Source organism: Boleophthalmus pectinirostris, unplaced genomic scaffold, assembly GCF_026225935.1.
Source record: "Boleophthalmus pectinirostris isolate CB_2022bp ecotype Guang Dong unplaced genomic scaffold, ASM2622593v1 HiC_scaffold_7, whole genome shotgun sequence".
Lineage (NCBI taxonomy): Eukaryota > Metazoa > Chordata > Actinopteri > Gobiiformes > Gobiidae > Boleophthalmus > Boleophthalmus pectinirostris.
In genome coordinates, this window is record NW_026571473.1 from 28369211 (window position 1) to 28396508 (window position 27298).

Below are 27298 nucleotides of genomic sequence, written 5' to 3' on the forward strand. Positions count from 1 at the left end.
GAAACGTATTCCACCAAAATAAACTTTTGTCCAGTTGACGAATTGAATTTCTTCTTTTGCCAAGTTATATGGGTAAAATGAACAGGACCCCGCCCACTGACAAAGCCCCAGCCAATCAGAGGTCTTTTCATATAATTTCCTTCCACTGCTCAGTCATTTTTCCCCCGGCTTGGATTAAGAAAACTACAAAAGAGGAGCTGCAGACAGGATTCAGTGTTTTCTGTGTGACAGACAATACTCCAAGTTAAGCATGTACTGTTTTTTTTTTTTTTTTACCCATCCTTAAATACCTATTGTATATAAACCACAGTCTGTATACATAAATGGACACTGGCGCATCCGACTCCATCGACTCTGGCTCCAGTTGACTTTACACTGAAAAACTGTCTCCCCTCTCTCTGTAACTGCTGATGTGAGTCTCGTCTTTTTGGTCTTAAAATGTTCATATTAACTCGCTCTACATGATCCTGGTGTTTTTATTTTGCTATTTTGTCTGTAAATAAATATTAATATGAAACTGGCTCCAAACTCGCCAGCCTCGGTGAGCTTCATTTGACTGGAGCTGAACGCTATTGGCGACGTCACACTCCCTTAGTCCACTTCTTAATACAGTCTATGTTCTAAACGAGACTCAAAGCAAATGTTTAGGAATAATAAAAAGTACAATTAAGCTTAACAGCGCCCATAAGAGAAAAAAAAAAATCTTGAGTGAATGAATCTTATAATTATTTTTTAATTATTATGTCAGAATTAATGTGTCAGACTTCTTGTGCTTTAAATATATGCAGTGAATTAAAATCTTGTCACATTCTCAGTAAGGTTGGTGACATATTTTGCATCGTTTCTGCCTGTGTGAAATTCCACTTTAGATTATTAGCACAGTTGAGTTTCTAGAGTACTTCTTCACACAAGATTATTGATTCTTTGCAGTAATATCACGCTGGGGGTGTTCTACGTGTATCTCAACACAATGCATACATTAGTCAACACTGTCAAAAAAGGTTTAATTTAATCTGAAAACTCAAGAAATAAAACAAAATGGATTTACGAGTGTTCACGGTTCAAGGTTTAACAACAAAAAATAATCTCATATGTTGTAGTTCCAGCTAAATCAGTTCTTTCAGGTCAGATTGTGTTAAAATAAAGCTGATATTAAAGTCTAATAAAGCCTCAGACACAGCAGCGCCTACGGTTATCATCACACCAGATGACCAGATTTACAAAAGCAAAAACTGGGACACTCAGTTTGTGGTGGTTGGTAATAATAAAATTGTGAAACAAGTGCATAATTAAGGAAAACTGTTCAGCACTCGGTCCATTCATGACTAAAATGTGAGTCAGTATAGTCACATTTTCTTTGTGTGTGTGTGTTTTGGTCATTTTTAAGCTACTTGGCTGGTAGCAGATTGGTGAAAAATAGGGACACCAGGGACATTTCTTGTGTAAAACTGAGACAAATCACTGGTTTTGGATAAATCTGCTGGGACAGGGGTTTAAAACTGAGATTGTTCCGAGTAAATATCTGATCATCCTACATCATACGCCCAAGGAACGTTGACGATACCAGCTGCAAAGTATGAATAATGTAGTAAAGTATATCATTTTTTGTTTGTTTTGAGAGCAGTTTTCTCTTTTATCTCCTTGCGTATCTCTTCATTGTAAAAGCTGTAACAATGGTAGTGACTCTAGTTTATATTCAGTGTTTATAGTTGCGACGGATAAAATTACGAATAGTTGTATAGCGCAGCTTGAAGAGGCAATTGCTCTGCTTCAAATTACACGGCTAATGGCATAAAAGTCCCCCGGGACCAGCCAGAGATCTTAATAACACGGGAACAGATAAAATCATAAATTAATCTCTACATAATTTAAAACATAGGCCCGCCTGTTTTACTGCTTCTTAATCCGCTTTCATCCCCATTAGCATATTCTTATTTGCTGTAACAATAAACATGTACAAATCTCGCTGTTCTGTTGTTCTTAATAGTCGAAAATCTGCAAAATGGTGTCCAGGATTGGAATAAGACGTGCAAATAAACCCCATGAAAAGCCTCAGATGAAATAATGAAGCTTCAAGTGGAAGAGCGTCCGGTATAAAATCATACATTTCAAAGCTTTTTTTGCAAGTAGGGATCCAAATTTTTAAATGGTAAGTTGATGTGTGATATCTCGCTCATATTTACTTTAATTTTCTAAAGGTATATCTGCTATGGCTTTGATTATAAGAAGTTAGTAGGCTTGTTGACTAACTGCAGGTTGAGATCATTACTTCTTCCTCCAAATTCATAGACGTACATATTCGTTATTATTAAAAACAATTATTCTTTCAAGAGACTCTGTTCACGTTTACGTCACAAACCAGGAAGACATTTGGAAACTTGCGATGGGGTTCGGGCTCTGTTCTCTGTAGTAAGTCTGACAAAATCTAGAAAAAATGAGAAAATGTCCCACTTTTCTTCATCTAAATGTCATTGTAGCGGCTCAGTTTTCATCATTTCCCCACTGACGCACGACTCCGAGCAGACTGGGTACATGTGATTAGAAGAAATTCAAGATTATTCCAAACAGCACATATGTTTGCAGTCTTCATTTTACTGTTGATTACATTTACTTCAGTGGGTTTTATCACAGTCGGTTGATGAGCCCATTGTCGGTAACTCCACTGGAAGTTGTCATCGTATCTTTCCAAATTTCTTCCCGGTTTGTGACGTAAGCGTGAATAGAGCCTATTAGTCAAATAGAAAAGGAGAGAAATCAGTTTGTTGACTGGTTTGTCCAGTCAACAAACTGATTTCTCTCCTTTGCCATGGATTCTACCTGGACAACTGAGGGATTTTTCACACCTATTAGTCAAGTAGTCGAGCAAAACTTTTTGTATACATTTTAAATCAAATGAAAAAAACATATATATAGATGGTTTCTAGAAAGAGAATGGGTGGAAATCATTTGACATTTTAATTTGAGAAACTAACGTCACTAAAACATCAACACCCACCGCTACATCTGTCACAATAACCAACACAAGCCCTGATGAAGCAACCTGGCTGGGAGCAAAACATCAGCTTCAAAAATGTAAGTAAACAGTAAGTCCAGTTGGTTTTTGATAATACAGTATTTTATTCCTTGATGTGTCAAAATCTGCATCAATCGACATTTTGATTTATATATGTAGTATGAAGCAACAGTATTATTTTTGTTTTCTTTTAGTAAAACATCTTTTGGCACACTGCAAAAAACAATATCTAGGTAAGTTAAAATGACCTAAATTAAGGATATTTTACTTTATTTGAGTAGATTCAACTTGACAAGTAAAATTATCTACCAATGGAACAAGTGTGTTTTTCTTAATTCAAGTAACACTGGATTTTGTTTCTTATTTTAAGTGGAAAGATGTGGGGAAGCTGGCCCGACGTGGTCAAAGTAGGAGGCGGACGACAACAAATTTATTTTAAAACAGACTTCTGGAGTTAACCAGTGGCTCAACATTATAGAAGAAATATATTCCATGGAACGACTGACTTTTTTTCTACGTCTCAAAAGACATTTCTTCATTAAACACTGAACAAAATGGTTGAAATATAAACAAAAAGAGACTTGAGACTGTATCCTTACAACAACGGAACACTGCCCCAGGTTTTTGTTTTTATGTTTTTGTATTTATTTGTTTGTTTCTCAAAACTTGAAAAACTCAATAAATAAAAAGTATTTAAAAAAAACCCAAAAAACCAAAAAAACAGACTTCTGGAGTTAACACAAAAAAAGTACCGATAAAAAGAAAATAAGTAACTCAAATCAAAAGCACCAAACAATCTGCACAGAAGTCTCTCTAACTGATGACACCTGCTTTGCTTTTATTCCCCGTCCAGCAGGAAGTACCTCCCCCAGGTGAGGATCAGTTCCAGGACTCTTTTCAAAGCAAAGCAAGGATTTCTTTTCCTAGGCCCAAGTCCCCTTTAAAAATAAAAATGCTTAACACAAACTAATGTGAATTTAAAATAGGACAAAGGCCTACTTTGTCACAAAAGAGTTGTCGTTTTTCTTATCTAAAGTGTAGCAAGATGGATTTTCATAATTTAAGCACAAAAAGTCTTGTTCCATTGATAGATAATTTTAAGAAAAATGTATTCAAATCATGATAAAACTCTCTTAATGCAAGTAATCTTAACTTGGCTAGATTGTACTTTTCGCAGTGCATGTGTTTTGGAGTGAACAGATCAGATAATGCCTCATACCTGGTCCTCCTCTCCGCCGCCCTCTTCGTCGTACTTCAGTATATTATCCCTCACGTCGTCTTCGGGGTCGATCAGGAGCTGCTTGGCCTGCCTCTCCTTGTCTCGCCTCTTCATCCACATGACGAAGACCAGCACCAGCACTGCGTCGTGGGAAAAGAGATAAGAGGAGACCGTTTTAAAGTGTGCGAAAAAAGAGAGGACGCTCCGGGCTAACGCTAACCGCCAAACGCCACCGCTCCTGCATATGTAACACACATATCGCAGATCCACACGGCCCCCCCGATTCTCCACGCGTACGCCATTTGCATACAAGTCTAAATTTGGCGGGATAAGCTTCGGGGACAGTGGTTACCAAACAGTGAGTGAAGGTGAGGACACAACATCATGGGTCGGGTTAGGGGCTTTGAAATGCAAACGGCGTGGACAGTGTGTAAATATATCAGCTAAATGTGATTGGACAGCGTTGAAATTGAGATTAGACGGCACTCATGGAATAATTATGTCTTAAAATACATCTTATATTACGCTTAATTGTCTCTTGTGAGCTGTAAGTCTTGTTAGAATGTTATCTCCTTAAAAACATACGATGAGTTGTGTTTTGTTTCATACATGTTTGAGTCATCCTGCATTATTAGTATGTGTATATCTCTGAAGTTCAACATGCTCTGTTCTACATGGTGATGTCATGCAGTGGCGGTTGTATGGAAGCCCATTTCTGCCAGTAAATAACAAATAAAAGACTCACAGGAAGTCATAATTATGAGTTTAAAAGTCATAATTACGAGTTTTTGAAGCTGACTCTGAACCTGCTCACATCAAGCAAGAAGGCTGCAGAACCCATGTATGAACCTAGCCTGATTCATCAGACGGTTTCACTTCGTAGAAACCATCTGACCTCGCTTGACGGTGGGCGGGTACTTTTTATCATTTAACCAATCGCTGCTATTTGGTCGTGATGTTTGTAATGCGCCACTGACAAGGCTATGTTTATGTTTTTTATGTTTATTTATTTAATGAGACAGGAACAGTGCACAATATACATTAACCTTAACAGGAGAGATGCATTGTACCAGGTTACAGCACCAGTGCTAATTTCCACCTGTAGTCCCTGGGCAGGTTGATGTTATAGTTCATAAAATCAAACATCCAAAGAGAATGTCTTTGTAATGTCCAGAGCATCATAACAATTCTGTATCATCATTCACCCCCAGTTTTCTCAGCATATTAAAAACTAACTGGTGTATTAAGCTTTTCCCAAATCCCGTAGGAAGAATGGCAATAATGTCTTTCCTCTTGATGAAATTCACCAAACATTCTCTTTGTTCTGGCTTTAAATCCTCGATCTATGGAGTCGTTGACAACACTGAATATACAGCTCTTTGCTGATTGGCTGGTGCCCGAACTTGCACTTTCAGGGTTTTTGCAAACTGTCTATTGTATTTTGATTCCTGACCTAGTCGCTGGAGAGAAATTAAATTGAGCAGAGGCACTAGGTGGCACCGGCCTGGCTAGTATGAACCCACCACAAGTAAAAATGTGTAGTTATTTTACTAATTCACTTCACACTGTATCTAAATTATTTGCTATGTGCCCACATTTTGATCACTGAACAACTCGAAGTAGCTTGTGCCAAGTGCCCAGCAAAGCTCATCAATTCCTGGCCAGGGTCAGGAGACGGGGTGAACCGCAGAGCCAAAGGTGCTTCATCCCCTGGTTGGACTAAACCAGCTACCATGGACAGAGTAACATAGATTGACACTTTGCACCTTCTCTTTCATGTGGGATTTGTGTGGGTATCTCTCTTTCTTGTCTTTTTATAACATTCACAAATTAACAAGGAAACTGAGTTGTTTGGGGATGTCTTGAGCTCCTAGAGAAGGGTGTCACACTCACATTTACACAGGGCCAAAATTAAAAACTGGGACTAAGTCATGGGCCAAACTAAATATTTATAGAAAAGTTTCAGTAGCATCTGCATGTTTGGCCCCCAGGCCTGAGTTTGACATGTCCGTCCTAGAGGATGGCCTCTCCAGGAAAATGACTGTATGCTTGCATTACAAGGACAGATTCAGAGTCAACTTTAAAACTCATAATGATAAATGATTCAAATTATTCTAGTGAAGGGGTGTGGAGTTTGAAAACTTCTATATAACCACATGACATCACTAACTAGCACAGAGTGTTTTCTGTTTGAGAGAAGAACTGTTTTGGATTTGAAATAAAACACAACTCCAGGTTTGTTTTTGATGAAGAAACAACATTATAACACTGATCAGAAAACAGGATAACATGGGCCCGTTTACATTTTAGAAACCAAAAAGTCTTGCCTTGTATTTGCAATTTTTTATTTATTTTTTTAAATTTTGGTGAAGTTTATAATTTTACTTCCTGACTAGCAATAAGTAGCAAATATGACACTACATAAATGTATGCTACCTGTACAATAACTCATACTTATGTCACGAAAACCATACGTCCTGTCAATCATAATATCATTGTTGCACTAGTTTTCTTTATGACCTCTTGTATATAGCTGTGATTTTATATTTTATTACTTATCTTTCTATTTTATTTTGACTTGTACATTTTCATTTATATAATTATGTCTTATTTGACACCCGTCTCTTGCTCTTTTTTGCTACTTTTTTTTTAGAATATATTATTACCATTTATATTTTTGCTCTTTGTTATTATATTATATTGTGATGTGTGAGCTACTGTGTCCAAATAATTTCGTGGTGGATCAATAAAGTTTGTCTAGGTCTAAGTCTAAATGCATTTAAATAATTACACAACAGCAACAATTAATTAACAATTAACAAGAGAATTAATGATGACATTAGTTTTGTTAAATCAATGTTTAAATTGTTATAACACGGCCTTTCTCGTGAATAAATTGCCTCTGCATTTTGAACAGAACTGATGACAACTGATCACATAATTAGACAGAGGAATTCTGTTTGAAAACTCGCTGCTCCTGTGTGTGTTTTCCAACTTTTAAGATATATTAATCAGTCAAATGCACTTTTATGTAAAACAGGTCAAATTCTTGAGTCTAAATGAGTCCTTCACCTTTATAAAACGCATACATTAGCTCAAATATCTCACAGCACTTGAGAGATGCATTAAAAGGTAAGGGTTTAATGAAATTTCAAACTGCACTTCTGTTCATTTATTTCTCTCATTTTCACAGTTGGGATTAGATTAAATATAAATGGCTACACTAATACAAGAATCAGACGCATTTCGGAGCAGAAGTCTTAACTATCGGAATACAGATTGAACACGTAATTGGACCCGATGGAGACAAGATGTACAAAAAGATCTTGTCAATTTCCAGAAGACATTTTACAACCTAAATGATGTGAGTTGGTCTCTGCAGCTATTCAAATTGTGATTTTGAGTTTGTCATGTAATAAAGTCAAATCTGTTTTTGCCTCACTATAGATATTAGGGACGCAAAGATCCGATACTGGTATCTGATATCGGAAACATTTGACAATATCCTGATTGGACATAAAAATTGATATAAAAGACTAATACTGGTCATAGTTGGCCCAGAAAATCTCATAATGTTTGAACTTTTATTTATACAATAGTGGAAGGTAAAGTACAAAAGTAAAAGTACAATATGTAAGTAAAATATCTGTACTTTATCTAAGTATTTTTTTTATAATGGACACTTTTATTTTTACTTCACTACATTTGAGATCTGGACTAAAAAGTAAAAGGTACTTTTCTTTATGGTTTGAGACCTGCTGAGACTTATTTTTAGCACATTTAATTTGAGTTAATGTATCGACTTCGATCAAACCAAATGCACGAAAACACAAAAACAGCTAGAAACATTAAAAAAATCAAATGAATCACTTAAAATCAGCCAAATTCTTCATCAAAATCATTACATTTGATGCTTTAATTGTTCAAAAAATCTCTACAAAATACTTTTACTTTTTACTCTTAAAGCATTTCAATAGCATTACTTAAATAGATTTTCTTTATGTGATACTTTTAGTTTTGATAGTTTTGTGAGTTTTAGTTTTTACTTGAGTAATCGATGCTCCTGTACTTTTACTTAATGTAACAAAATTGAGTACTTTATCCACCACTGTATTTATACAAAACTGTTCTGTAGTTACTTGAGATATAAATAAAACATTTAGATCTGTACTGTCTTAACAGGAATACTGGAAAATCATCTGACATGTGCAGTCTAAAACTAAGTATAAACTGTTTTATCTTCTACAAACCAGGAAGTAATGCTTATGCGCTGTTAGCATGCTAGTTGTTGTTGCTAAGAAAGCATAAGCAAAGTGAGGAATAGCCACTACAGACCACTTAAAATGAACTACTTCTATTTTTCACATTTTTAAGACAGTAAAATCTCAGCACTTCATCATGACCACTTTATTTAACAAAACCAAATGGTACACAATCAATTATGCAACACATTTGTAAATTAGTGAATCTTTTTTTGGCATTTTGTTATTATTTGTGTGAGTGAGTTGATGTGAAGTGCTTTGTTTTTGCCAATGACAAGCACAGAAGTGAGGAGAGACTAAGCGAGGACAATGTAGACCCAGGAGAGGCTCTGTGAAAAATGCTCTGTCAGAGCTCGGGTGTGAGTGGAGCTGTACACAGACACTGCAGTTAGTCAATTGATAAAGGGAGGAGATGACCCAAGAACACTGAAATAAAACATAGTAGCGTTACTTCAAAATAATATTACTCAAGTAGAAGTACAAAGAAGTGGGCCAAGGTATTACTCAAATAAGATTAAGAGCTGTCGTAACATCTGATTTATAATTTGAGGTTATTGCAATTTGAAGGAATAATGAACAAAACCTGGTATTTTCAAAGGAAGACACAAAAAAATGAAAAAAAAAAAAAAAATCATCATTATATCTAAAGGAGCGGTGCAAGAAACACAAATGTTCAAATCATTTCATTTTGTCACTTGTAAACTTACTCACAGTGTGAAGAAGAACCAACATTTTTACTCAAGTAAGAGTACTGTTACATCAGTAAACATATATATTACTCAGACTTTAGGAATAAAAATGCTGCTAGGAAAATTCTCTTTTTCCTTCTCACAATTCACAATTTCTTACTCAAGTAAATCAGTAAATATAGTAAGTTAGTAAGCACTGGGCAGGACTATTTAGGTTTATAATGTTCTGAACTGATAATGTGGACAGGGTTTCTTTCTCACTGTGTTGTTTTTCTGTTAAACAAATAATCCAAAATGTTTTAGAGAGACTAATTTCTTGTCAATATAGTATCAATAAAGTACTTTTAGAATTTCTGTTTTCTACTTTATTCTTGATTGCCTGCTTAGTATTCTGTTCTCTCGTCAGGATATCAGCGTGTCTCAACAGAGGTGAGACCAAGTCGTTGTTTTGCAAGTCTCGAGTAAGTCTTTGACCTCAAGTCCGAGTCAAGTCCCAAGTCAAATTCAGGCAAGTCCAAGTCAAGTCTTGAGTCACTGGACCATAAGTCCAAGTCAAGACCAAGTCATCTGCTTTGAAAAAGTACCAAATATAGCTTTGTTTTTTGCAATTTATATGATAAATTGTACTTAAAAATCATAAAATATTTATATGTGAGTATTTATAGAGTATATAAGAGTTGAAGAAATGTTAATTTTTCCTTTTAAAATGTCTTGACAAGATCTTAGTGTGAATCATTACAGTCAAAATAGAAATGATTCAGATGTAAAAGTGCTTCTCAAGACCGAGTCAAGTCCCAAGTAAAGTCACAAGTCTTAGTCCATTTTATCAAGTCAAGCCTCAAGTCTTAAAAATAGTGACTCAAGTCTGACTTGAGTCCAAGTCACGACAAGTCCCCACCTCTGTATCTCAATATATACTACAGATATATAATGTAATACGTATATATACTACATATACACTACCGGTCAAAAGTTTTAGAACACCACACTTTTTCCAGTTTCTTACTGTTTACTGTTGACCAAAATGTATTCTAAACTTTTGATTCATGAAAGTGTCCACCTTTGGCAGATATAACAGCTGAACACACTCGTGGCTCATTGCAGAAGTTCCCATAAATATGTGGCACTTGTAGGTTGCTTGGTTTTCACTCTTCTGTTCAGTTCATCCCAAACCAGCTCCATGGGGTTTAAGTCTGGAGACTGTGCTGGACACTCCATGTTTTCAAGCTTTACCATCTTGTTCTTTTTTTCCTGAGATACTTTTGGCAGAGCTTGGACTTGTGTTTTGTATCTTTTATCTTTTTTCTAACCTCTGGCTGTTCAGTACTTAACTTTGTACCATTTCAAGCTCTTCATTGGACTTGCACGACTTGAATTGCAATAAATCACTGGAAAAATTAGGGTGTTCCAAACCTTTTGACCGGTAGTGTCTATATATACTATAAAAACTACAGTCGGGCATTTCGTTGTTTCATTCATTAGTGTCTTAGTTGGCACAATTATATATAAGGATTTGTATGCACATCGTATCAAACAAAATAGCTGGAGTTTTGGGAGTCACTGACCAGTTTAAACAGCTTTTTTCTCTTTTACGATTTTGTTTACTCATACTTCTCAGAATACTGTTTTTTGCACGAAATCATCATAATTTTGAAAGCCCCTTTTGTTTATTAATCAATGCAAAAGCTATGTCTTTAGTCAACTACACATTTCTTATAAACAGAAACATTTTATGGTGGCATCTGCAGTCCAATCATAACCTAAATAGTATCATACAGATAGTCATGTCACAAGTGCATTTTAAATTACATATACTACGATCTCCTGTTAAACAAATTAGTTGTGTTATTAAGAACTCAACTCAACATCATAATTCAGTCTGATTGCATAAAGCACTGGCAGCCTGAATCCACCAGCGCACTCCGCTCTGCCCTGAAACCCAACACCTCAAACGCCTCCATCTCTTCTCTATAAAACATCTTGTTGTTTCAGAATTCGTTTTTCTCTTTCTTTTTCACATCAACACGTCTCCCACTGATCTCTCTCCATACCACATACAGCTCCGGGATCAGTCCACTCCGCTCCCTCCCATTACCCAAATCAAAGCGCGCGTGGTTCTCCCCAAAGCACCCATCAGGTAGGGCCCTCTGCGTCGCCCGCTCCTCTGATCGGCGCGCGATGTTCGGATGATGTAAGAGTTGAATCACCCCAGAAGCTTCCCTCGCTCGGTTCGGCCCTTTGAAAAGTCGGGCTTGTTTACGGCGTGTTTGAGTTGAAAAATGGCGGCTGGCGTAATAGGTTGGTGAGATCGCGAAGGCAGTGAAGCTAAAGCAATGGGATTTTAGATGTTTTAATGATATGAATGAAGAGGCAATTCGAGCAGAAAGGAGGAGAGGTGATGTAATATTAATGTTGCGTGGTAGTATGGTAAGTCTATTTAAGATAGAGGGGTAGCTTCAGTTATTAATAGTTGCGAACAATAGGGTGCAAAGAGGCATACGATTTCTATACGTGGTACAAGAAAAATCCATTTAAACATTATATAACTACATTTGAAGGAAAGCTGTTCAAGAAGGTCAATGCATAGAGACTTTAAAAATCAAGACAGTATTATGTCATTAAGGATCTGGTTGTAATTTACTCACTGAACTTAATATTACTGTATTTTTCAGGCTATAAGTTGCACTTTTTTCATGGTTTGAGTTTTCCTGTGACTCCAGTGTGACTTATATTTTAAAATTTTCACACTGACAGCCACCAGAGGGTGCTCTAGGCTTGTGTGCCAGTATCTGCTGCTTCTATTACTCTTGTACCACTGTCACTTGGCTCTACTGCGCATGTCTCCTGCAGAAAGAGCCTCTGTTCTGTCTGTATCATGTCAGTCGATCACACCATTACTTCTGTACCACTGAAAATTTTACATTTAAACAAACTTATAAAGACGACTGAGAAGACTGAACACAAATACTCCCCAAAACAAAATCATATTTTACATATTACAAGCTGTAAGTAGTGAAATATGCAGCCAAAAAAGGTAATTGAGCTGCAGAAAAAAAGTTTGGAGTGAGTGACCATCCTGTCGGGATTCAGAAAGGCCGGAATAAATCTAATGAACTGATGCTGAGTGACACAGAGGATGAAGAATTTAGGATTTACTGATTTAGAGTGAGATGGAGAGTTTGTTAAACTTGTTCTGTTCTGTTGTTTATGCTATAGTTTATCTGAAGAACTGTTCATATGTGACGTTAACAGCCTTTTCTTCTCTATCCTATTGTTATTACTAGAACTTGCCTTTCAAGGTGAAATGTCGGTTCCTGGTCTCTGATTTTATAAAATTAATTTCCCCCAAAAAGTGCGACTTATGTGTTTTTTTCTTCTTCATTATGCATTTTTTAGCTGGTGCGACTTATACTCCAGAGCAATTTATAGTCCGAAAAAATACAGTAAATAAATAGGTCAAATTTTATTCATTCTTATTTTGGTTATCATATTTTTTATGTCCAAATGATACCATAATCTACATTCGAATTACTACCATTCAAATTTTATAGAGCTAGTATAGTCAAGAGTTTGTTGTTTGACCAGCCAGTCCAGTCCATTCTAAGCTTTGTTTGAATCCAGAAGGGTCAGGAATCAAACCGCAGAGCATGAAAAACCTCCATCGTAACTTGAGGCTGTCCAACCTCAGCTGCAAATTTTTATCACGTGTCTCTCAAATACAGGAGACATCTCTCGAAAATTCTTGCATCATTTAGCACAAAATATATAACTTCTTTTACCTGAGAAAAGTAAGAGTTTGGTGTTTTGATTTTTGATTCTGCAGAAATTTGCACTGTTTTTCACTCCTCTGTGTTAGTTTTCCCCCGTTTTTTACTCCTAATCCGCCTTGTTTGTTTTGACATGAGCGGAGCATGTGTCTCTGTGATTGGTTAATCCGCCTGTCAATCACACCCTCTGAAATCAAGGAGACAGGATACCGCTTCCAGATCCACACGTCTTTGTAAAGCTTTGACAAAACATGGGTCTCGGCTGGCCAAGTAAAAGAGTTAGTCAAATAATGTTAAGTTTTAGTCTAATCAAGAGGATCAAAACAGTATTAGTGACAATTTTTCACTGGACTTAATAAAATAAAATAAAGACACTGTTTTGTCGGGAGCTTGGTCTGTCCATGGTCAGAATTCGAAATAATGTACAGTTTTATCGTTCTAGTCATAAAGATCATTTCGCAGTTATTTTTATAGTTTCATTTCCATGTAATATTTCGTTTTCGCAAATAACAATAAACACATCAATAAAACATGGACGGAACTGCTGAAAACACCAGTGCGACTCTATTCTCCAAAGAAGCGACTCTTCCTCCCAAAAGCGCAGCTCGTTCTCTTCACCCTTGTCCACCATTAGCTGGCCATTAGCCGTTAGCTGTGCCCCGTGATCCGTGCTACATTGTGTTGATAGTGCAGTAGCGGAGGCTGGGGCTGCTGGAGTGTTGCAGGTTAACAAGGCCATAACTCACAAAAAGTGCCCCATTGACTTTGACACAGAGGATTAAAGGCTGGGAGTGGAGCCACGGCAAACCTCTGCCTCACCAAACAAAGCCATGACGGACACTGGAGGCTGCACAGGCAAATGAGAGCGGCGAGTCTATTTACAAAGCAAATCCAATGTGATACAATCTCTGTGTGTGTGTGTCCGTTTGTCCCTGAAACAAAAGACAAAGCTCTCCTACACAAGAGTATGTTTAGTACAGGGGTAGGTGTTTTAATATGGAAATACGGTCACTTTATACTCTTTTCCACAGTGGTCCATAGCCTGTTTGTTAAATGGTAGGGCTGCTGCTATGGAGCTACATACTACCGTATTTTTCAGACTATAAGGTGCACCGGATTATAAGGCTCAATATCAATAATGTTGAATTCTCTTGTCTATTTTCATACATAAGGTGCTCCGGATTATAAGGCGCATTCAGCAAAATAAACAGACGACACTTGAGATTGATCCCTTAGCCCAGGTGTCCACGATCCATTGGCAGATCGTGGCGTAATTCGCTCGGCATCGCCTCCCTGTCTTGGTGAATGTTTATTATGAATGTGAATGCGGGTGAATAATTTAAGCTCATTTGCATAAACTATAAGCACTGAAAAAAGCTTGCTCCTATCACGCTGATGCTGTCAGCTTCCGTCAGACTAAAGGACACGACTCTGCGACGCTCCTGACTACAGTAGCTTTAATGCTCCGACACGCCATCAAGTGGTGCACCTTTGTAGTTTACCAAAGTCATCCTAAAACATTTCGACAAATTTTTGAGCACCGTGTACCGCATAAAATTGGTTTGAGGTCAGTAAGCACAACCTGTATTAATACATAAGGAGCACTGTCGATTTTTGCAAAAATTAAAGAATAAAGAATTTGAAGTGCGGTAATGTTGTTGTAGCTGGGTAAAGTCACAGTATGTAACTTTTGCCGGATTGGATATCAGCTTTCAAATATCGGTTCAGCTGATATCCTGGTTGGATGTATAAATCGATGTTTTAAGAGTATTTCCAGGTCGTATTCCAGCCCAAAAGGTGTAATAATGTTTGAATTTGTATTTAATAAAATATTTTTCTGTGGTTACATGAGGGATAAAAAATAGCTACATAACACATTTGGATCAGTTTTGCCTTATTTTAATTTTGTTTTAAAGAAATAAATGCTATTTTCAATCTTGGCAGATACTAAAAGCCATAGTGTCTATATCGGTATCAGAACTGAAAAGCTGGATTGGTGCATCCCAATGTTTTTTTTTTTTTTCAATTTGTCACAGTTTATTGCACTGGAAAACATAGAAAAACCTGTGTCTTTATTCTGAGTGGGCTTGCATCTCCACAGACTTGACTCTGCTGCTGCTCCTTTGACTGTAATTTTCCACAAAATGGCATAAACTAACTAGAATATTGTAAAGTATGGTTTTAACGTTCTATATTCTCTAGCAGTGTTAATTTATACGGTACCACACCTTAAGCAAGACGTATTAGGCATTTTCTGATATTTTTTCCCTTATTTAATGTCCCTATAAATGTCACCACGACAACTTCAGCACCTTGTTGTGATGACGTTTATAGTGACATTAGGCCGTGTACTATTGATTTTTAGAACATTTGTGCTAAAAATTGCGCCGTTAAACACATGAGTCACTCCAATACCGCTTTGACTTATTCATGATTCATGGTTAAAACCTCCAAAAGTCAATTTTACACAATCTATCTACTTTAACATTGACAGCATGTTCCTCTGATCCACTTTGATATTTGAAATAAATCATGAAAACAAGACAGTGATTTAACTAAGATAGTGCTTGGGGAGGGAAATATTTTCTCATTAAACGACCACCGTAGCTCAACACTGACCACCCACCACTTGGTTCCACAATTAAATTCCTTGTTCATTTTTCCCAAAGACTTTCCAGAAGAAAATAGTATTAAATGTTTCAAAGCAAATCAGCTCGATTGTTGCTAATGACCACTGGGACTATTAAATAAAAGAACAAAAAACTGAAAGCTATTACAAATTTTTTTTTAGTTTTTTGGACTGAAAACAAAAGTGTTATGGACATTTTACACACATATTTGTAAAATTTGTCTTGCCCCACTACAGAAGTATAATATAAGCAGCTCTTCAGGTCAAAATAAATCTGCTGTATGCTGTCTTCATGAAATTCTAAACCATTACAATAACCTGGTAGTCAGGAAGAGAGCATTAGCATGATAGAGCATGAGCAAAACTTCACACTTGTCTCTGAAGGTTGTGAAATGTGCTTATAAACTCATCATGGTGAATACATAAAGCAGGAGTCTTCAACCTGTAGCTCAGGAGCCACCAGTAGCTCTCCACCCCTTCCAAGTAGCTCTCCAAGGAATTTTTGAATTATACATATTATGTTGAATAAGTAAAATTTGATAATGGTTCATGTTTTATAGGTATCTAACATAGGGTGATCAGATTTTCAAAAAAAAAAAAAAAAAAAAACTGGGACACCTTCGATTTGTTGTGGTTGGTAATAATAAAACTGTGAATCGAGTGAGTAATTAAGGAAAACTTTTCTGCACTCGGCCCATTCATGACTAACATGAGTCAGTATAGTTACATTTTCTTTGTGTTTTGGTCATTTTTCAGCAGCTTTTCTGTATTTCACTTAAACAAATGACAATTTATGCCTCTCTTTACTGTTAGCAGGGATCAGATTAGTCAAAAATAGAGACACCAGTGACATTTCTTGTATAAAACTCGGACAAATCACTGGTTTTGGATAAATCTGCTGGGACAGGGGACACAAGGCTCAAAACTGGGATTGTCCAGGGTAAATAGGGACGTCTGGTCACCCTAATCTAACTGTACCTCATTTAAGGCTTGCTGAGGCTCTTTTTTATACAAAATTTCTTGCGACGGCTAAAACTAGTAGCTCTCTGGCATTTTTGTTTTGTAACGGTAGCTCACTGAAGGAAAAAGGTTGGAGACCCCTGACATAAAATAAGCGAGGAACAACTATGGACCAATGCAAACCATTTAAAATTAACTAGGTCTGTTTTTTTCGAATGTGTAAATCAGTAACTCAGTAAAAATCTGATTACATTTTTTTGAAAAGTCTGGGAAAAATCAAAGAGCAATTACCATCCATGATACATTCACGATGTTATTCCCAGATTTCTAAATTCATTCTAACCACACCAACCCGGACTCACCCAGCAGAATGATGATGCAGATGAGGATGGCGATGATGGCGCCGGTCCCCAGCCCCGCGGCGATGATCCTCTCCATGTCCACGCAGTCGCCATGGTGATCGCACTGGCACACCTTCACCCGCAGGTAGGACGTGTTGGACATGGGCAGGTTTCCAGAGTCCGTGATGATGATGGGAACCTGGTAGATCCCGCTGGCGAGGGAGCCGATCCGCAGACGTAACTGGGCATGCTCTCCTGCAGGAAGACAACGCAGGGTTAATACAGCAATGTGAGTGAACCGCTTTTCAAGAGGGACTATTTTTTCTAAAAAGCCTGACTAAAAAGACTCACAATTTAAAGGGACAGTTCGAAATTTTGGACACAAGGCCTTATTTCCGAGTGAGCCAGAGTGTTGGAGACGTGTGGAGACACTTTTTTAAATATTCCATCCAGTCCTTGTATTTGCAGAGGTCACTGGTGCTAGGCTAGTGCATGTCAATGGCCATAGTTATCCTGTAACTAAAAACAGTCTTACCCACTCCACAAAACACCCGAAGCAAATCTATTATTATGCCAGATTGTCGATGTAAATGTCTGTGTTGACAGAATAATTAAAAGTAAAACCAACCTTACATTTAAAGGATTTATGTCTGAGCAGCGGCAGCGAGTTGTACTTCCTGATAGAAAGCTCAGCAGCGGCGGACTGATATATGAGAAAATAGTCCCTCAACATGCGACGATTCATGCGATGCAATGTTCGATTTATTTCAAACATAATTCTATCAACACAGACATTCACATCGACAGTCTGGCGTAATAATAGTTTTGCTTTTGGTGTTTTGTGGAGTGGGTAAGACTGTTTTTAGTGGCAGGATAACTATGGCCATTGACATGCGCTAGTCTAGCACCAGCGACCTCCACAAATACAAGGACTGGATGGAATATTTAAAAAAGTGTCTCCACACGTCTCCAACACTCTGGCTCACTAGCAAATAAGGTCCTATGACCAAAATTTTGGATTCTCCCTTTAAACTGAATATGCTTTGAAACTAGTGTTTACAACTTGTTTTCAATACTAAGGAACACACTCAATACTGGTTCTGACATCATGATAATAAAAAACACTTTCTTATATATGATATCATTCGTGATTTCCAAATTGAAATTGTAGTACTTTCTTTTATTTTAATGTGGTCTTATATCTGTGTAATCCCTCAATCGATAGGGGTCCACGGGGGTATGAAGCCTCTTCTGATCCGGCTCTCAAGATCATTTCAAAGCATTTCAAAGGTCCATTTCTGTCCTGTAAATATGACTTTTTTACTATCAATACCTGCTCAAATGTGTATCTAGTTTTTGTACAAGTTTTAGTAGTTTCTTTACTAGTTTCAAATCTCACCTGGATTTTTTTGGTAAATAAAAAGATAGGTATAGCTCGTGTCTGTGAAATCATTCGACAGTAGATTGAGCATTTATCGGATCTTGAAAGGTGAAGCATATGTCACTAAACATGAAATTTAGGGACTTGTAATTAAGCAAAAAGTCTAAGCAAAATTACTATAAACTCTATGAACTGTATTGTTGTTATTAATTTGTGGGTTTCGAATGCAAACAGAAACTGAATTGAAAAAACCCCTCTTACTTTTGTCTTGTCTCAGTACGGAAGTCTGTGCTGTCGGCATCTAATTATGTAATGTTTATTGTCAAAGAATCAAGAAAAGCGTTGTTAGCATGCAAGTTGTTGTAAACATTACTGTGACTCCGCTCTGGTCTCTGAAAGCTGTGAAAAACGCTTAGAAGCTCTTTGAATAATTAGGATGCTCTGAATGCATAAGGTAAGTGAAGCATAACTTGACGGTTTAAAATGAACTAGAAGGTAAAACTTGGATAGAGCGCCTTTAATGATAAAATACTTCCTCCAGGACTGCAGGGGCAATAATGCAAAGCAGCGGTGTTGAGCTCTTAGTTGATCAAAACTCCATGTCAAATTTGGCAGCTCCTCTTGTTTCATATGAATCATTTAAATGTATTTTGTATTTATGAGAAGTAAGACTGTGTTCCACAACTGTAATCAGGCTTGGAGGATTAATATCAAGTCTGTCTCACACAAAAAATTGTTCGTTATTAGAGGAACAGTGTGTAGTCTGCACTATTACAGATAAAAAAGGCATTATAATCACAACTGACCCTGGGTTGCCAGATATTTAACCTCCAGACAGAGCAGTGGTGTCTCAGAGTTTGAGTATCCTTTATTAACAGAACTGTTCATTTGTTTTCATTGCTGTTGTCAAAGAATATCGTTTGGTCCTTGAACTTCCCGAGTGAGCCCAAACACGTCATAGTTGGTTACTAGGGATGGGCATTTGATTAAATTTTATTAATCAATCGTCAGAAGAATAAACGATCGATTTTGGATCATTATTATTATTTCTATTACTAATCTGCATAAATAAACTCAACTTTACAACATATAAACCATAACCACTATAGAGCCACATCAACCCATTTGAGATTATAATGTGTTTAATGCAGCTTTGACACATTTATGTTTTACAGAAACAAATTTAAAACCGCACAGCTAATTTGCATAAACTATAAGCAGCTGAAAAAAACTGCTTGCTCCTTGTACGTTGATGCAGTTCAGCTTCTGTTGGACTAAAGGACACTCAAAGGCGTTGGAGATAGTTCATGTTTTTAGAGATCATACATGTGCAGGTTTAGTGCAGCTCTTTATTTAACATCATTTCACTCAATTTATTTATGTTGGTCACTTTATTTTGGCTACTGTTGTGACGAAAAGACTGAAAAGTGTTTGTCTTTTGAACGCATGTGCACTCAACTTTATGTTGCAGTAACCGGGATACCACGTACACATGCACCATGATGAAACCGGGATACTCAAAAAAAAAAACTTGATCATACCCAGTACACTGATGTGCATGTAAACACACTCATTGAGAGGTACAATGATCTCCAAATAGGTCTGCCAGAGCCAAAATGTGGGACAGTGAAGCCTGAAACTCCAGTGTTTGCGCTGTCAGACACAGCTTGTCAAGGCCCACCTTTTTAGCTTAGCTTTTGAATGAAATTTTATACTTTTACCTGTTTCTATAGTATTTATTTTATTATATTTATTTATTTTAGGCATATTTTTTAGGATTTCCAGTGTTCCAGTGAGCCCTCTGCATCACAAGCGGAGGTCGGCTGTGGCTGCCGGGGTCTGTCCTGTGGGCTCCTTGTGGAGGGTTGGTGCTTTGGGCTTCATCTCTCTCCTGGACCCTGTGGTGGTTCCTGGTGGTGGTGGACGTCTCTCTGCTCCTGGTGTAGACGGCTCCTCTGATGGTGCTTTCTCAACTGGTTCGCCTGTATTCAGCCTCACATTCTACTATGTGCGGTTTTATGTATTTATGTCATTATGTGTGTGTGCGCGTGTGCATGTGTGTTTATGTTGTCTGGTAGTGTGGAGTCGGGCAGCTGTGGGGGTTGGTAAGTTGGTAGGCGAATGGAAATATGGGAAATATTGTTTTTAATCACTGTAAAGCACTTTGTGTTACATTTTTGTATGAAAAGCGCTTTATAAATAAAGTTTGATTTGTTATGAGCTTGATTTACGCTACACTACGCACACCAACCTACATTCAGTTGATTAAAAATGAACGTGATTGACGAAATTCTTAATGATCAATTATTGATTAGTTGACTAATCATGCCCATCCCTAGTTGGTACTAAATATATGTTATCCGTAAAAGATATATTTGATATGACCAACTACCTTCTCTCTGGGGACACAGATAGTTCAAGTTTATGTAATTTAAAAGTTATATCTTCACATACAGTTCCTTTAAGGTTAGGATCATTATAAACTTTTCCCCAGTTTTCTCACTCAGGAAGTTGAAGGACCAAAAAAATATTCTTTGACAACAGCAATGAAAACAAATGGAACTGAAAATGGAAATGTGATTGGTGATTTTGCACTCTAGGAATCTCCTGCAAAAACACATATAGTCTACAGCCCCTGAGCAAAATGAAGAACTATCTTAAAAAAAAAAAAAAATACTCCAATACTGTATTTTTAGATAACACATTTCCTGGGGATACATTAGCGCAATCCCATTTCCAACATTAAAACCTGTTAAGCTGTTTTTCGCAAGTTGAAGTCTAACTAAAGTTCTCAAAATAACTTTATGACATATCTGACATGTCATGAATATTTGATATAACTGGTAATTTCAATCTTCTGCTTCTTTGCTCCGACTTGATAACTATTCTTGCGATGGAAATAGCCCGAGTTTCTGAAAATTACATCTTTTGCAAATTGTTCGGAATTGGCCGCTACACCATTGACTTATTGAGAGCCCAGCAGACAGCCTCCTCATTTGGGTCTTCTTAAGTGTCACAGTTTTAGCCGAGGAAATTGTCCCAAAACAAGAGCCAGTGGATAAAAGCAGTAATTTCCTTTGTGAGAGAAGACATAAATCAAACCTGACACGCGCGATAACAGTCTCATCAAAGAAAACACTACTTTGACAAAGACCTTTACAATGGAGAGACGCTAATCTGCATATTTCAGAACACCTTGGTATTTTGTTATTATTGTTATTAAAGGTGCGAGATTACGCGAAATAGACTCATGCGACGTTTAAATCATGTTAGAATGTTGCTGCTTTGCCAAAAACGTACCCGAAGTTGAGTTTTGTTTCATTCACACGTGGCTTTATTACAGCCTGTGTTCATCTCTGAAGCTCAAAATGCTCTGTTCCGCCTTGTGATGTCATTAAAGGTTGTATAGAGGATTTTCCAAGGAACGAGAAATCCAGCGACTGTTTGTCCTTTTTCAAATGTTGCGCATGCGTGAAACCACCCCCCCTCCCCTACAGCTCCCTACGTAGAAACGCCTCCTCCCGCCTCCTCCTTACGCCAGAAACAGGTTTGTTTACAGCCGGTGCGCTGCACATGACTTGTAAACAACTAACTACAGTGTTGGTTAGGCAAGACGGAGAAGTGAGGAGCGGGGGAGCGGGTGTGCGGACATTTCGTGCGCGGACGAGAAGTGAGGAGCAGGGGGGAAGAGCGGATCGGGCAGCGGGGAGAGGAGCAGGAAAGGGGTGCAGAGAAGGTTGCGCGGAGATTCAGTGCGAATGAACTAGCTACAACACGCAGCAGCAAGCGGACTCTTTCTTTGCATTGAAAATTACGTTTTCAGACATAGGATATCGCTTTCGTGTCCTGAAAAACGTTTGACTAGCTCTTGGAAATAAAGTACGTTTTCATAATAAGCAGAAGTGACCTGTCCAGGAGTAATTTGTGGACCAGTGCGTCAGTCTTTAGACCCTGCGTCTGCTTCAGTCGCGCCATCGCTGGAATGAATCTATAAGAATCACCTTAGTTTGGCTTCGCTGCTTTTCCCCTTGTCTTCTTCTTTCAGCGACCTCAAAAACGGACTTTCTTTTGGGGATAACTGCTCCTGGATTCTTGTCGCCATTGCAACAAACTTTGTGCTAACTGCGAGGAAGATATAGGTCAAAAAAGCCGCTAAGAACTGTTGCGTTGGTGGAGTAAACAGCGTCTGTGCGGCTTGCGTCTGTGGACTGCGTGACAGGCGTACGTAAACCACGTACCGGCGGCGCGCAGGCAAGTCAGTTACGCTAGAAACGTAGGGAGATTGATTGACAGCCTGTCAGCTAACAGATAACGAGGCAGTGTCGTTATCTATTGGCAAATGTTTAGCCCCACCACGTCCAGAGTTGATGAATTTTTATTCTCTTTTTTTTGGTCATCATAATTACAAGGCTACTGCACCTCTATAATGCTATCATTGACAATTTGAAACAAAAAAAAATCCTCCATACAACCTTTAAGTTGTTGATATGAGGTGTGTGATGTGGTTCAAGTCAACAGCTACTTTTATCTTTTGTTCAGTGGAAATCGACAATTCCAGGGCTGAAATGATCCAAATGATTCTCATGAAGGTGTGTGGAGTTAACAATTTGGGGGCCCTATGTGAACTTGACTTTGGGGCCCTCACTATAATGTTTTTTTGGGGTTTTTTTTTGTATTTTTTAAGTACTTATTGTCTGTTTTTCCCCATTGTTCTTGAGACCTTGAGACATGCACATCTTTATTTGATTTAGGTTAGGATTGGAAACTTGTCTTATTAGTTCGGTTGCCTACTAGAAAACCAGAGCTGAAAGTAATTTTGCTTTTTAGCTAGGACAATTACATTTTTGATTACATCTATTATATATAATTATGCTATGATTATGTTCAAATCAGAGTCAAGCTGACTAGTCCGTTCTAAAGTGAAAGGGGGGGGGGATGCTGTGACAATAAAAATAGATTTGACAGTCAGATACTATTTTGTTGGAGTTTTTTTGTTGAAAAGTAAACTACTCTCATTTAATGTCATATTGAAATCAATTGGCTTTGAAATCAATTGGATTTGAGGCCTTGGCATTGAGGACAATTGTTTGGGGGCCCCTCCAGGTTCGGGGACCCTAAGCGGCCTAATGGTAGCACCGCCTCTGCACATGACATCACAAGGTGGAACAGAGTGTTTTCTGTTTGAGAGAGGAACTAAAAAGGCCTAAATATGCAGGGTTTGTGTGTTAAACATGTGTGAGAATGAAATAAAACACAACTCTAGGTTTGTTTGTGAGGAGGAAACAACATTAAAACTTAGGTCAAAAAATGGCGTAATATGGGCCCTTTAAGAAAAAAAAAAGTATGTGTATGATAAGTTTATATAAGCATCCAATGGCAAGTATAAATATGTCAGCAGGGGGCGCACTATAAATGAGGTTATAAACTAGAGCTGCTAGAATGCTTGGGGCAAAGTGAGCATTGAAATGAGCAGAATGAGTCAAGTTAGGTGGATAGTAGGGCTGGACAATTTTGGAAAAATTCGTAAATGCGATTTTTCTGACTCGATTTTTCTGACTTTTCTATGTTTAGATAGAAAGATTCTGTTCAAAAGATCCACGGCAAAATAGAAAAGAAAAAAAAACAACAATTCTGTCAACTGGACTGGACTGGAGAGAAAACATTTTGCTGCTCAACCACACAGCTTCTTCAGTTCTTCAATTTCAGAATTTTGATTTAGAAGAATAGGCTCTATTCACGCTTGCATTACAAACCAGAAAGACGTTTGGAAAGATGTGATTACAACTTCTGGCGGGCTCTAAGCTTCTAAGAAAAGAGAAAATGGCCCAGTTTTCTTCATCTCCGTGTCATTGTAGCGTTCTGTTATGTTCGACTAATCAACAATTACAACCATACCTCAGTTTTCATCATTTTCCCACTGACACAAAACTCTGAGCGCACTGGGTAAATGTGATTAGAAGAGATGAGGCGCCAAATTGAAGATGATTCCAAACAGCACATAAGTATGCAGTCTTCATTTTACCGCTGATCACATTTACTTCAGTGGGTTTGATCACTGTCGGTCGGCGAGTCCAGTGTCGGGAACTACACCGGAAATTGTCATCGCATCTTTCCAAACGTCTTCCTGGTTTGTGACGTAAGCGTGAATAAAGCCTTTTTTACTCTCACACACCTGGGATACTGTCCTGAGGAAGTCGGACTGCAGGTGGCGCTGTCGTCCTGCCTCCACCGGTAGGAAGACAGCGCCAAAACCTGTTTAAATCAGCTGATCGGACACGCCACAGCAACATCACGTGACCACTCTGAGGAAGAGCGCTAGTGAGCAGTCGAAACTGTCAGGTATGAAAACAAACTCTTGGTCTGAAAAAAGAACCTAATAGTATAAATTACTGGAAGATCAAAAGAACCTCATTGAACTGTGAATAGAGCCTAATGATTTTTTTTCCTTTTAGAAGAAGAAAAGTTCTTCCAATTTGAGAGAAGATTATTTCTGAACTGGACTGAACTGGTAAAGTAATACAAAAATAATAACACGCATTTCAGAATTTCATGTTTGCAGAGGTTTGAACTACAGGCTTATTTTTTTGTACAAAATTAATAACATTTTTCATTTGTAACAAAAATAATCGCAGACTTTGTGATTTACTAATTACAACCATTCAAATTGTGATTGCGATTTGAGTGCGATTAACTTTGCAGCCTTATTTAAAAACACAGAGGAGCACCCAAGATTTCCACCAGATGACATCACAAGTTGGGGTTGAGGTGTTTTGAGTAAATAATCTTGACTGAAATAAAATAAAACTCAGGTACATTCTATGATATGAAGTTATGATGAAAAAGTCATCTTAGAATTACATAGGACATTGAAAATCTTCATGTTATGGCTTTGGGTGAAATGTTCCACAGTACGGCATTTAACCTATCTATCTCCATGAATTCAAGCGCGATCAAATTATAGGTCAACTCTGCGGAAAGGCAAGCTTGCTCACAGTAATCTATCTTGCATTTAGTTAACTACGGTGTTTTTTTTATTGCCAAATCAATACTTAACCCTGCGCCGTCACCTGCTGGTCTCCATGGAGATAGATCGCTTTAACGTGATAATGTAAAATACTCCAGGAACGCCAATGCATCACCATGGAGACAAGCAGGTGGCAAACCCTTCACTAGAAATGTTACATAGTGCATCTTAAATCATAAGCAATACCGTATTTTGTCACTAAATCAGTATAATTCCTCAAATTTTCTTTCTTTAAAAAAAAATCAAGTTACAATTAATCTTTTTTAAACCTGCACAAAGGCGTATTAAACTACATTGTAATTGCGTGTGGCATATTGCGTGTTTATTGATTAAAAAGCTGGTGTCTGTATGAATGACACCTTGTATGCCGGCGGGTAAATCATGTAAATAATATATACCGGAGTCTAATTTGAAATGCAAATGTATGCGTGCAATCAATCAATCATTAAACATCCATACGACAGGCTGCAGGTCTTGCAAACTAATATTGAATTACATGTATTATCACATCTCCCCTGTTGTTGCATGTGCTTACTAACTATTTATTCTGAGGCTGTGGGACAATCTATAACTCCTGCCAATAGGGGGCAGTAAAGATTTGTGATTTCTGAACCTAAACTAGAAACTTCTATGTCCAATGTCCTGCAGTGGTTGATTTTGCACAGGTACGAGCCAGTTTTCTAAGTAATTACATTGTATTTTTTATAGGAAATGTCGAGTGAATCAACTATGATGTATCTTGAGTATCTCTGCTTTGGCGTTTCATTATTTTTTTTACTTAAAATAACTCTAAAATGATAATGAAACAATTGTGAATGAAGCTAAAACAGCCCAGTGTACGTTTTTGATGAGGAAACAATGATGGTTCAAAGCTGAAAGAAGTCCAGAAGAAGTTTAGTCCTTTAAAGTTCCACTATTCCAATTTCTTTCCCCCCTTTACCATCACGCACACCTCAAAATGAATAAGTATAAGATTGTGGAGTTTAATGCCATACTGTGGAACATTCCTGACGAAGCAGTTATCAAATCTCCAGGGAGAAAAGAAAGAGATGAAAAGAGAAAGAAAGAAACATCTGGATACTAAATATTACAGGTTTATAGAATGTTTTGATGTCATTCGAAACCCGGAAATATGATAAAAAAAAAAAAAAAAAAAATACTAAATTAATTTAATGAACTTATTTTCAAGAATCTATGTTCCGTTCTGGTGTCTGATTTTCAACAACAAAAAAATGAATGGAATTTGTTTTGGCGTTTCATGTTTTTGAACTAAAAATAACTCTAAACCTGAAATGGAGGATTAATGAAACAATTGCGAATTAAGCTAAAAAAAAAAAAAAAAAAAAACTAAACTAAACTTAAAAAAAAAAAAAAAAAAAAAAAAAAAATTGAAACATTTGAAACCACGAAATAGGATAAAAAATAAAAAACAAAATACAAAATTAATTTAATGAACTTATTTTCAAGAGCCTGTGTTTTGTTTTGGTGTCAAAAAAAAAAAAAAAAAAAAAAAAAGTACAGAAAAATTTTAATTAAAAATTGTAATTAAAACATTGTAATTAAGTAAAAGTATAATTACTTTGCTTAATTCCTACTCAAGTAAAAGTTACCATCATTAACCATCTAAAAATCTAGTAAAAGTAAAATCGAGTAAAAGTAACAGTAAGTATTTCATGTAATTTGAGTAAAATTTACTAAGTTACTTTCAAATATTTGATGTAAAAAAGGATGAGTCATAAATCTAATCCAGCACAAGTTGTTTTAATCAACTTTTAGGTGATATAGTACAAACTTTGTTCACAGCAAACTTTGTACATTTTAAAGACAACTGAGCTTAACACTTAATATTTTAACACTTGTAAATAATAATAAGTTATTATTTTACTTTCATTTCATTTTTCTCGCATTTCTTTTTTTTTTTTCCTCTATCAGTCTGATTTTACTCAGTAACGAGGGTAGGTTCCAATGTAATGGTGTAAAATATTCGGGTCAAAATATACTCAAGTAAAAGTA

At 37.1% G+C, this 27298-nt stretch overlaps 1 protein-coding gene across 1 annotated transcript in view; it reads right to left on the minus strand.

Moving 5' to 3' along the window:
- LOC110154708 (cadherin-2-like) overlaps window positions 1-27298 on the minus strand; it is a 236842-nt gene that overhangs the window by 22770 nt on the left and 186774 nt on the right. The window contains exons 13-14 of the mRNA XM_020918725.2: window positions 16902-17135; window positions 4233-4372 (exon numbers count right to left, since the gene is read on the minus strand). Of these exons, the coding sequence (XP_020774384.2) occupies window positions 4233-4372; window positions 16902-17135 (374 nt within the window). The remainder of the gene's footprint in view (window positions 1-4232; window positions 4373-16901; window positions 17136-27298) is intronic.